Here is a 12,978-nt window from a genome sequence, read left to right on the forward strand (position 1 = left end):
TCAAACTGCTCATACAGCTGTTTCCTTCTTTTCCCTTCTTTCCGTTACCAGTTCTAGAGAGAAACCGCCTGGAAGAATGATAGCTCATGCTGAAGACTGTGTACATGGCAAAAGGACTCCGGTGCAAACTGCCTGCACAATGTGAGTGTCCACGAGGAGCTCAGCTCATCTAGAAGCAGACCATCAACTCTCACCTTTACCACACTCTCAGGATATGCAAACAACTTCTATAGTTTAGGAACATCAAAACTATCTCCTTTGACTCTTCTAGACATATGTTACTTTACAAAAGGAAATAGGCTAACAAACAAAATTAAAATCTATTTACTCTACAACAAAAATATTTTAATGTTTATAAAACAATTCCTTTAAGATACTCTGATTAACCATTCGGTGACATAAAAAATTTTCAGCATTCTTTAATATCAATATTTTTGCACAATTTAAGATATAGCCATTGAGTTTCGCATTTCAAGGGGAAAAAATTCAAGAAGAAAAAAGAATGGTAACTCACTGAGAAGATTATATACCTAGTAAAGTTTGGTTTGTCTTAGATTTGGAAAAAAAAATTAGGCCCAGAATTTTAGTTATCCTAATTACCCTCTCAATCAAATAGGATATATATGTGGATTCTAGATAATGGATAAAATTTTTTAATCAACTTAAGACCCAATGATTGGACTGTTTGCTTAGAATCTGTTTTAATGGGTTTAAATAAGGAAGACTGCAATAAAGTGAACTATATAATAATTCCACTGATTAAAAATGTACTTTTAAAAATTGTTTTTGTGGTAAATTTCAGACAAATTACAAATAAAGCCCAATATTATAAACATACTGCTCCTAGATACCTGTTAGAAAAGTGAAATGCTTAATATGAGCTATCAAAATTCTGACCTTTCAAAATAGGGCTTTTAAAACAAATTTTGGAAAACCATTTTTTTTAAACTATTTAAATTTCAACTCAAAAAATTCTTACAGGTAAATCTTACAGCTATTCTTTTCAGTATCAGTTATTTTTTAATTTCAACTATATATTCAACACAGAAACAGTTTCTAAATAAACTTCTAAGGAAGAACAATTTCAAGATAAAATAAAACTAGACAAGCTAATAAAATCTAATATAACTTGTACAATAAGTCTGAGTGTGATTTATCAAAATAGTGGTGAAAAACTTTCAATCTCTTCATAATATTCCAAACCAGCAACTCCCCATGAGACTAGCAAGTTAGTGGAGAGGGTCAGACAGATTTAAGCACTGCCCGACTTCTTCTGAAGTGATGTACTCTTTTATCCTGGAAAAGACAGAAACAGACTCTTTACTGAGATTTTTCCATTCTACTATGACCTAAGAGAGACTTGAAAAATACTTTATCTTTTTTCTTTTTAGGTTTAAAGATGACAAACAATAAGGAAAAAGATGGTCCTCTTGGGAAAGCATTCCTGAACTTTAGGATAACAAACAGACCAAGATGACTAGTTTTAATAAACAATTTAGTTAGTACAGAAGTATAGGACTTATTTTATACACTTTTAGTGATTTGGCAGAGATGTCTCAAAGATAGGTAGTGGAAATTGTATATAATTTTAAAAAGCATTGTTTTTACTAACTAAACCACATTTAATAGAAATCATAGCTGAAAACAGCACTTCAATTTACTCTAAAATGCTGTTTTTAAGTTAAAAGATACTGGGACCAGCAGTTAGCATAATGGGTATGTCACTGGACTCCCATGTAGTTGACTGCGGTTCGCGTCCCGGACCCGGTGGCTTAAAACTCACACCAGGTACGTGTGCGTGCGTGCCCAAGATCCCCAGAGGAGAATGGAGGAGAAGGGACTGTGACGTGGCCACCCCCCCGGGGGGTGATTTCTCGCTTTCTGTCTCTCTCTTGTCTGTCTGGCGAGTGCACGCACCCTATAGCAAAAACCTCTCCAAAAAATAAAAATAAAAATAAGTTAAAAGATACTAAATTTTGGCATAAGGCATACATATCCTTTGCCTCTGAAGACACATCACTCTTTAGGAAATAAAAAAAAAATTTTTTCAAATACATGCAGAATTTTGTGTTCACTCTACGTGGCCAACAGAATGAAGTGAGGCCTTATAAAGAGAAATAAGACTGAACAAACCAGTAATATCACAATAGTATATTCTTTTCCATACAGTTAGTCTGAATTCAACCCATAGGATTTGATACTAAATGAATTTAATCCATAGAATTTAATGCATATGATTAGATCCTGTATCATCAGTCAATACTATAACACTGTTTTCAGGTTAAAGCCTAGGAAAGTAAGTTACAAACTCTTATGTCTTCAGAGGTCATGTAGGAGGAAATAAGAATCTGAAGGATATGGAATTAAAAGAACATAAAGTGGATTTACCAGGAAAATAGTGAACGTATTCAACTGCCCCAATGCATCAAATTCAATGAAAACATAATCATTTAGCCAATTAAAATAGGTCTAGATGGCACACAACTGCAGGCTGCCAAAAGATTCCTAACCCAAAGGAGTAGAAAACTGAGCGTTCAAAGGGAGGCTTTTGTCTAATATGAGGAGAAAATCCAAGCTTAAAAACTATTTTCTGGGGGCCAGCAGGTAGCATGGCAGTTAAGGTGCTGGACTCCAACACGGCAAACCATGGTCCTGGACCTGATGACTTACCTCCTTCCCCCCCACCCCCCATCTCTGTCTGGTGAGCACAGGTACCCTATAGCAAACTTAAATATAATAAAAAAAATTAATTGAAAAACGATTTTCTGCAAGTACTATTTAACCTCTAGAATTGAGGGCAAGATAACAGCTCCAGTTCCTCCCTAGCTGCACTACCTATGCAGGATAAAACGACAAGAGAACAAGCGTGAACTCTCAATGGACATGTTTACTCTCTGTTGCAAAGACGGCTGGAAGGTCATCCCACCATGGTTCTACTCTTCTGCATCACAGAAGGGCTTCCGTGTACTTTAGTATACCCTTGAAAAGGTGGGGGTTTAAAAATTATTTATTTTATTGAATTTAATTTCATCAGAATAAGAGTGAAAGGGAAAGTGAGAAAGCAAGCCGCAGGTTCCGGACTCAAACCGTAGTTGGCCACGTGGGAGTTTAGCACCCTCAACCACCATGCCACCTGCCAGCCCCATCCTCGAAAAGCTTTAAGCTTCATCCTATGTCCACTCACACATGAATAAAGGTTATTCTCACTTTTAGACACAAAATGATTAATAACCTTTCTTTTGAATGCAAAATGACAGTTACTGAGGGAACCAGCAGTTAGCGTAATGGCTATGTCGCTGGACTCCCACGCAGTCGACCACAGTTCGAGTCCCAGACCTGGAGGCTTAAACTCACACCAGGCGCGTTTGTGTGCGTGCCCAAGATCCCGAGAGGAGAATGGAGGAGAAGGGATTGCGGCATGACCATCCCCCCTGGGGGGTGATTTCTCGCTTTCTGTCTCTATGTCTCTCTCTGTCTGTCTGGTGAACACACGCGCCCTATAGCGAAAAACCTCTCAAAAAAAACAAACAAAAAAAACAAAAAAACCCAAAAAAAAAAAAAAGGAAAAAATGACAGTTACTGAAAGGTTATTCAGTTACCATGACTCATCAATTCCATTCCTAGGTATCTACTCAAGAGAAACAAAACATGACCACACAGTAACTTGTATTCAAATGTTCATAGCATTAATCATGATAGGCAGTAGGTAGAAACAACCATATGCCTACGAGCTGATAAACAGTTAAACAGAATGTGGTGTATTACAAATTTAAAAAATGAATACGAGCTATAGTATTGGTGAACCTTGAAAACATTACACTAAGTGAAAGAGGCCAGTCACAAGAGGGCACATATTGTATGATTCTACTTACAAGAAATGTAGATGTCCCAAACAGGAAAATTCTTAGAGAAAGAAAGTAAACTAGTGATTGCATAGGGCTAGAGTGATTGTGGGAAAAGAAAATGACTGCTAACGAGTAGGTGGTTTATTTGGGGAGTGAGAAAAAATATTCTTAAACTGACTCTGGTCCTGGTTGTACAACTCTGTAAATACTGAAATACACACTTTAAATGATGAATTTTATTATCTGAACTACATATCTCAATAAATCTATTATTTAAAGAAAAACTGCCTTTTACTAAACATAATGTTCCTTCCCATTGGATTGATCAGTTAGTTCTTTTACATATTCACAAACACAACTAACGGATCCCCACAACCTTTAGTCATATGCTTCCATTCTTTAGATTTGTAAAAACTGGAGCCTTAATTAAGATGAAATGACTTGTCCTGAAGCAGGATCATAAACCACAACTTTCATAAATTCAAACACACACTTTTCTCTTCCAACTCACTGAACCGACTTCCATGTCTTTCTACTCAGCTTTCAGCTGCTCCACTTTACCGGTTCTCCCTTCACACTGGTTTACATTATCAGCTACGCGACTCACTTCCTTTGTTCTCTTTATCATTCATAGATTAAGTTCTCCTTTCTTTATCTCACGTTTTACTATTTGATCAAGCAAATATTTCCTTTTGATTTTTGTCTCTCATGAACTCTTTCAATCACAAGCTTCAGCTTAGGGTTTCTTCCCCAAGGACAAACTATACTGTATCAAGGTGTGAACAACATTAAATACACTGTCAGGTAAAACCCATGCACAGTAGACTACTGGATTCATGAAACACAAGTATAGTTTAACTAAATATGCCACAGGAAAAATAGATACTTCAAAGCTAACAGACCTACTTTAAGCTAGTACACTATTCCTTTCATACCTTGAAGTAGTCATCTTGAGTAACAAGTGAATTTCTCAGTCTGTTCTCTGGATTAAACAGACAAGATACCACAGTCTGTACACTTCGGTCCACAGATTTCTGAAACACAGAAGTTATCAGTCACCCAAAGACTACTCTTCTTATTGTTTTTTATTTTTTTTAAAGTTCAGTGAACATATACACTTATTTCTAAAACATTCTCATGTGATTCATAATTCTGACAATAAATCCCTTGGTATGTAAATCTTCTGTCAAATTAAATATTTAGAACCTTAGTGATAGAATACTGATTTAAAAAGCTGAATTAAAGTGAAAATATATGTTGCATAAGGCTCTTTAATTGCACATATTAAGAAATAGTGAGCACCAATATTTTAAGAAAATATACTCAAGACCCGATACTATAATTGTATTGTAAGCTACCTTAATACTTTTTTCAAATTTTTTAATTATGATTAAATCAGGGAATTTTTTTCATTTTTTGGTTTTATAGTTCTCAACACTTTTCTCCACTGAGAAAGACAGTCTCTTCTCAGACTATTATTATTATTATTATTATTATTATTATTATTATTATAGAAATACACTCTAATGATTTAACAAAAAATAATAGTAAAGGGCCAGCCCTGTAGCACCGTGGAAAGAAGCTGTATCTCACATGGCCAACTGCAGTGTGAATCATGGCCCCAGTGGCTTGAAAAACACACCAGGTACAGACGTGTAGCTGCCCCAAATCATGACGGGATGGAGAAATGGAGGAGAAAGGACTCCAGCACGATCACATCCCATTGGGTTATCTCTGGTAGGCACACACAACCTCTGACAATGAAAACAGAAGAAACACACTGTCTGCTTCAGCATTTGAGTAAGGACTGCAGACTACACTGGAGAGCTGCTACCATCTACAATGTTATGGAGGAAACAATGTAGTAACGTAATGTGTATTAGTGTTCAGTTACGTAGTATTTAAATTGTTTGTAAAAAAACAAGCTAGACTAATTCATATCAATCCTTCAAATAGGATTCTTCAAGAAATGTGTCCATTATATTCAGACAAATCATATTAACACAACATTTATCGAAGTATGGTTAAAAAATGGCACTGAAAGAGAGGCAAGGACTAGTGAATCACAAACTATCTGTAAATACTACAAAGTCTGAGGTTGTGTGAAATTTCTTCAACCTCCACATTTGGGCAGAGACCTCCGCTTCTCAAAGGGTCATTACTAAAACCTGAAAAAATAGGGGACAGCATATGGCATGGTGGTTAAGGGCACTGGACTCCCACATGGCCAATTGCAGATCAAGTCCCAGACGTGGCTGTTTGCTTTCGCACTTTGCCCCCTTCTCTCCCTCATTCTGTCCCTCTCTGGTCAATTAAAATACATACATAAATTAAGTTAGATAATTTAAAAAAAAAACTTGAAAAAATAAATATGAAGCATAAATATTAATAAAAAATTAGATGTTTGCCTTTTGTGGGCCATTTCCAGAGGATGGAGTAGCTTCGTGAACTAAACATTCATTTGACAAAACTTCAGCTCCTGGATCAACTTCATTACAGTGGTAGTTAACAGTTGTATAAGCCTACATTTAAAATAATAAAAGTATAATTAAAGAAATAAACTGATAATTTTCTAAGTAATAAATTCTTTTTAAAATTTTCTTTTGAAAGAACTAATCATTCCATTTTATTTATTATCATTATTTTAAATTTGCTCTAGGGTATACATATTTACCAGAGAGAGACAGAGAGGGAAAGTGAGAAAGCAAGCCACCAGGTCCAGGACTCAAACCACAGTGGGCCACATGAGTGTACAGTACCCGAAACATTATGCCACCTGCAGGCTCCAGCTATCTGTTCTTAAATGATAGGCTGATGCTGCAAGTTTTAATGTAATTCATGTTGAAAGTCAATTACGTCATTACAGAAACTTTACTGTAAACTGAATAGTTAAAATGCAGCAAGGTGGGGCCAGCAGGTGACATACTGGTTAAGATGCTGGACTCCCACATGGTTGACTGCAGTTTGAGTCACGCAATTGGCAGCTTGCTTTCTCTTTCTTTCTCTCTCTCTTTAGTGAACAAACATTCCCTATAGCAAAATTAAAAAAAAAATCATAATAAAGATAAATAATTATTTCTTAAAAATGCAGCAAGGCAGCCTTTTATTTTCAAATGTCTTAGAAGTTTCACCATAATCAGAATTAAAAGGACTCCAAGAGAAAGAAACTAATATGTTGTAAGGGAGTGCCTTAGTACATCCTTCTAAAATCCAATACTAATGAAAGATGAAAGTTAACAAAAGCTCAGGTGTTTTAGAGGTAGTGACGCTTTTTGTTTCATTCTTTCTTATAACAGTATTAAACACCAAAACATTTGTCTCTCTTCAACTTATTTTTTTATGGGTAGCAAAACCAGAGGCAGATTTTAAGCAAATTCAACGTTAGCTTTAAAACCTCATTAATACCACCATTCTTGGAACACACATTCTATCAACAAATAACCATACTCTTCCTAGGCAAACCATCCGATGCTTAAGTACACAAACACTTGAGAAACAAAAAGTGGTTTCTCCCATAGGAATACAGAACACACACAATATCGAGAACACTGAAAAGTATTTGTAAATATACATTAAATGGGATAAGGTCAAGAAATTTGTAATAATCAAATGAGAAAATACTTTTAAATAAAGTTTAGAAAATATGTTAAGCTAATTCACTTTACCGGAGGTATAACGTAACTCCTTTGTTCACCAACAGGCCACTGTGGTGGCATCTTAAAAAAAAAAAAAAATTATTCAAGTAATACCACACTTTTTCACAAAAATATGAGACAGATAATGTTGAGAGATTATCATGCTGGCTCTTTTAATGTGCTGTTACAAAAAAGAAACAGAATGGAAGAAAGTACTTTATACCTGAGATTCTTATTATTAATTTCCATATATAAACCCTCCCTTTTTTCAATTTTCTGGAATCAGCACTTAGGAAAATTCAAAGGTGGTAGTATATCAGGTCATTGGAAAAGTCATAACATATTTTTCTACGCATCACGACTTTTCTGATGACTCAATAGTTCTTACCACAGATACATTCATGGGTGATAAACGTAGTCATACTTATAGGGAAAAAATTCAGAGTACTAGTATTCTGTAGGAGTAACTAAAACAAATATTATCAAATATAATTAGAATTCTGTACTCTTAAAAAATGAGTAATAATTCGGGACCAGCAGTTCGTGTAATGGCTATGTTGCTGGACTCCCACATAGTCGACTGCAGTTCGAGTCCCGGTGGCTTGAACTCACACCGGGAGCCTGTGTGTGCATGCCCAAGATCTCAAGAGGAGAAGGGATTGTGGTGTGGCCATCCCCCTGGGGGGTGATTTCTCACTTTCTGTCTCTGTCTCTCTGGCAAGCGCACGTGCCCTACAGCAAAACCTCCCCCCCCCCAAAAAAAAAAAGTTAATAATTTTATTTCGATCTATTCCCCTAGAAAAATTTGTAAAAGTTTGTCTGGATGTTTCAGCTATTTGACAGTGATAATGGAAGAATACATGTTGAACTATATAAAGGGGACACCAAACCCTAGAAAATAGTTACTGAGGAAAGTTCTTGCTCTAAATTAATTCCCATCAAAACATCATTCCATTACCTCTACAGAATAGAAAGCCCTTTATTCTAGACTAATTCAAAGTTTTTAAAAATTGGGGACAGTAGGTGGTGTGGGGTTAAAGTGCTGGATCCCACATGGCCAACTCCAAGATTTGAATCCCGGACCGAGATGCTTCAGTAAAATGCCTGGAACATGTGCCACGTGTGCCCAAAATCTCAAGAAGGGTTTGGAGAAGGGATTGGGAAACGGCCGTTTCTCACTCCCCACCCCTTCCATCTTTGGTGAACACACATACCCTATGGCAAAAAATTAAAGTGGGCAGGCCCCATAGCCCAGTGGTTGAGCACTGTGTACTAAGAGCTGGATTCCATATAGTTGACAGCAATTCAAATCCCAGCCTTGGCAATTTGAAAAACACAATGGGGGTGTGTGTTTATGTGTATGTGTATCCCTAAAATCCTGATGGGGAGGAAAAAGGATTTCACTGTGACTACATTCCACTGAGGGGTGCTTCTCTCTTTCTCTAGAGTACACATACCCTCTGGCAAATAAAGATTAAAAAATAAAAACTTAGACATATGTCATTAGTTTAAATGACATACTATACGTAAATAAAAAGCCCTCAATCTTATTCCAACCTAAGTCATTTTATTCCCTTTTAATTTACCTGGTAATTATATACAGGCAGCTGGTATCCAGTAATGACCTGAACTGGTGAACTTGGATAAGGAGGATATGCCTGAAAATAAAGTTTACAGAAAAAATAGATTTGTACGTTAATTTTTTAATTATCAAAAAGGAGTATTATTCCCAATGCAATATGAAAGCTGTACATCTTATTTTTTCCCTATCCAACATCAAGATTCTAAATACATGACTGACTTTATGAAGAAAATGCTCCCCATCGACGTTAGCCTTTCAGGCAGAGCAAAGAGAAGGGTAAATGACAAGGGAAATGGCTGACCCTGCCAGCCCGAGTTTACCTTATTTGTACACTCATGCCTACCCTGAAGTTCTTCCTTACATTAGTTATAAGTCTCTCTTACGACAGATCTGGGTATAAATTAAAGCAGCTATTTCTTTTTTTGGAGAGGTTTTTGCTATAGGGAGTGTGCGCTCACCAGAAAGACAGAGAGAGGGACAGAGAGACAGAAAGCGAGAAATCACCCCTCACGGGGGATGGCCACGCCGCAATCCCTTCTCCTCCATTCTCCTCTTGGGATCTCGGGCACACATGCCCAGAGTGAGTTTAAGGCACCTGGTCTGAGACTCGAACAGTGGCTGACTACGTGGGAGTCCAGTGACATAGCCATTACACTAACTGCTGGTCGCAAAGCAGCTATTTCTTCATAAAAATATTTTAGATAGTTTCTTGTTAATTTAACAATCTTGTGGGGTAATGTCAAAACTTCCTATAGACTTTATGGATATTTCTGTATTTCATTTCTAAAAATTAAGGGCATTTCTATCTAACTCAAAACATTTTACATTTTTCAATAAATATGGATTCACTGAAAATATATAGTTAGTAGCATATATGAATATACTCAGAATAGGTAATGGCTCAACAGTAAATGTTAAGAACAAGTAGGGGGACCAGCAGTTGGCATAATGGCTATGTCACTGAACTCCCATGTAGCCGACTGCAGTTCGAGTCCTGGACCCGGTGCTTAAACTCACGCCGGGAGCGTGTGTGTGCGTGCCCAAGATCCCGAGAGGAGAATGGAGGAGAAGGGATTGCGGCGTGGCCATCCCCCCAGGGGGTAATTTCTCTCTGTCTTTCTGGTGAGCGCACGCACCCTATAGCAAAAACCTCTCAAAAAAAACCAAGTAGGGCTTTTACAGTAGCTATGTTTAGAGCAAAAAAGATGTCCCCTACAGGAAAAAATAGATTTGTACGTTAATTTTTTAATTATCAAAAAGGAATATTATTCCCAATGCAATATGAAAACTGTAAATCTTATTTTTTCTCTATCCAACATCAAGATTCTAAATAAATGATTGACTTTATGAAGAAAATACTTCCCATCAACGTTAGCCTTTCAGGCAGAGCAAAGAGAAGGGTAAATGACAAGGGAAATGGCTGACCCTGCCAGCCCGAGTTCACCTTATTTGTACACTCATGCCTACCCTGAAGTTCTTCCTTACATTAGTTATAAGTCTCTCTTACGACAGATCTGGGTATAAATTAAAGCAGCTATTTCTTTTTTTGGAGAGGTTTTTGCTATAGGGAGTGTGCGCTCACCAGAAAGACAGAGAGAGGGACAGAGAGACAGAAAGCGAGAAATCACCCCTCACGGGGGATGGCCACGCCGCAATCCCTTCTCCTCCATTCTCCTCTTGGGATCTCGGGCACACATGCCCAGAGTGAGTTTAAGGCACCTGGTCTGAGACTCGAACAGTGGCTGACTACGTGGGAGTCCAGTGACATAGCCATTACACTAACTGCTGGTCGCAAAGCAGCTATTTCTTCATAAAAATATTTTAGATAGTTTCTTGTTAATTTAACAATCTTGTGGGGTAATGTCAAAACTTCCTATAGACTTTATGGATATTTCTGTATTTCATTTCTAAAAATTAAGGGCATTTCTATCTAACTCAAAACATTTTACATTTTTCAATAAATATGGATTCACTGAAAATATATAGTTAGTAGCATATATGAATATACTCAGAATAGGTAATGGCTCAACAGTAAATGTTAAGAACAAGTAGGGGGACCAGCAGTTGGCATAATGGCTATGTCACTGAACTCCCATGTAGCCGACTGCAGTTCGAGTCCTGGACCCGGTGCTTAAACTCGCCGGGAGCGTGTGCGTGCGTGCCCAAGATCCCGAGAGGAGAATGGAGGAGAAGGGATTGCGGCGTGGCCATCCCCCCAGGGGGTAATTTCTCTCTGTCTTTCTGGTGAGCGCACGCACCCTATAGCAAAAACCTCTCAAAAAAAACCAAGTAGGGCTTTTACAGTAGCTATGTTTAGAGCAAAAAAGATGTCCCCTACAGGAGGTTCACAGGTGGTGTGGTGGTTGAGGGCACTAGATTCCCACATGGCTGACCACAGTCTGAGTCCTGGACCTGGCGGCTTGCTTTCTCGCCTTCTTTCTCCCCCACCCTCTCTCTGGTTCTTTTAAAATAAATAAATAAATAAATAGGTTAAATCAAAGATATACCCTACATTTCAGGTAGAAAATGTAGACAAATGAGACACTGCAGAACTCTTTCACTATTACTTTGTTTCTTTTTCAACAAAGTGTCTTTGAAAGTGAAGAAAGTAAAGAGAGAAGTAAAATCAGTATTAATAATAAATGTGTATTTATCATGAATAGGAGAGAATAAATATGCCAAATCCCACCTTAACTAGTAAAGTAACCAGGAACAGATAAACTACATACCAGAAACTCAAGTTTACACATATAGTAAAATACATCAGGAGCCTTCACATTCCAGGAACAGAAATATATCCGAAAGTCAGTGATCTACATGAGAAGCTACACAGCAATCGCTAACCTGGGAGAAGAATAAACTAGACAGTCCTGTGAGGACAGCTGCCTTCAGATAGCTTAGCAGTTACATGGGGAAGAAGGGAAGGGCTACAGAGGTCACATCTAAGGTAAAGGCTTGCAAACTAAAGAGAAGCAGATTTTACCTCAGGATATGGAAGAAGACTAAGAACAGACTTCTAATAAAAGTAGTAGACCTCCCATCACTCAAACCACTCAAATAGGGGCTGTGTTGTTCCTTTTGGGGGGGATTGTGGACATAACACCACAGAGGGTAAGAAGACTACATTAAATGAGAAGACGGGCACACAGGCACTTCTTACCTGGACATACTGAGTTATAGGACTCGTCATGGTCGGAGGCTGCATGTAAGTCTCTGTGTTTGGACTACCCCAGACGCTCTGAAACTGCGGTGGAGGAGGAGGGTTAAAGACCAGAGGACGCGGCTGCACATGATATGCACCTTTTAAAATAATAAAAACAAAACCCATTTTAGTTCTTTGAAAAGCAGCACATGACTCAACCAAAACGATTTATTTTATTACTTACATATATTTTGTTTCCTGATTGCAGGGCCCAGTTTCAACTTTTTACCATGGAAATTTATCTGTGACTGAAAATAAAACATCAACAAAACTAATCAATATTTACGTCTTTACTTCCAAGATTCGGGTAAATATCCCAGGACCTATAAAGTTCTTATTACCACTGCCAGAGAATGTCGGTGGTAAGTATACATTAAATCACAATCTGTCACCATGAGGCCCCCTTACTGCTAGTACTCTAATCAAAATATGTCAAGTGAAATCGCATTAGAAACCTTTCACCCTATCTCCAACCAGTCCTTCTCTCTAGTTGCCAAAGCTAGGTTCCCAGTCAAAAAGAAACAGGTCCAGCTGTAAAATTTTTAAAAGTTAAAAGATTGGTCCAGTTACAGTAGCATACACGGGATACTGCTGCTTGCTGGAGTGAGCACACATGGGAGGCCTGGGTTGATTTCTGACATACCCAGCACACTGCAGTCACGCCCATCTGTAGTCCCAGCTATTCAAGACTGAGTCAAAAGGACTGTGACGTGG

The 12,978-nt window shown here is 37.7% G+C and overlaps 1 protein-coding gene across 1 annotated transcript in view; it reads right to left on the reverse strand.

The window, feature by feature from the left end:
* Positions 1-1,146: 1,146 nt before the first annotated feature.
* Positions 1,147-12,978, reverse strand: part of DAZL (deleted in azoospermia like) — a 26,572-nt gene continuing 14,740 nt past the window's right edge. The window contains exons 7-13 of the mRNA XM_006170717.1: positions 12,449-12,512; positions 12,223-12,362; positions 9,067-9,138; positions 7,511-7,561; positions 6,254-6,367; positions 4,781-4,879; positions 1,147-1,296 (exon numbers count right to left, since the gene is read on the reverse strand). Of these exons, the coding sequence (XP_006170779.1) occupies positions 1,243-1,296; positions 4,781-4,879; positions 6,254-6,367; positions 7,511-7,561; positions 9,067-9,138; positions 12,223-12,362; positions 12,449-12,512 (594 nt within the window). The 3' untranslated portion in view covers positions 1,147-1,242. The remainder of the gene's footprint in view (positions 1,297-4,780; positions 4,880-6,253; positions 6,368-7,510; positions 7,562-9,066; positions 9,139-12,222; positions 12,363-12,448; positions 12,513-12,978) is intronic.

The sequence above is a fragment of the Tupaia chinensis genome, unplaced genomic scaffold (genome assembly GCF_000334495.1).
Source record: "Tupaia chinensis unplaced genomic scaffold, TupChi_1.0 Scaffold148822_2, whole genome shotgun sequence".
In the NCBI taxonomy this organism is placed as follows: Eukaryota; Metazoa; Chordata; class Mammalia; order Scandentia; family Tupaiidae; genus Tupaia; species Tupaia belangeri.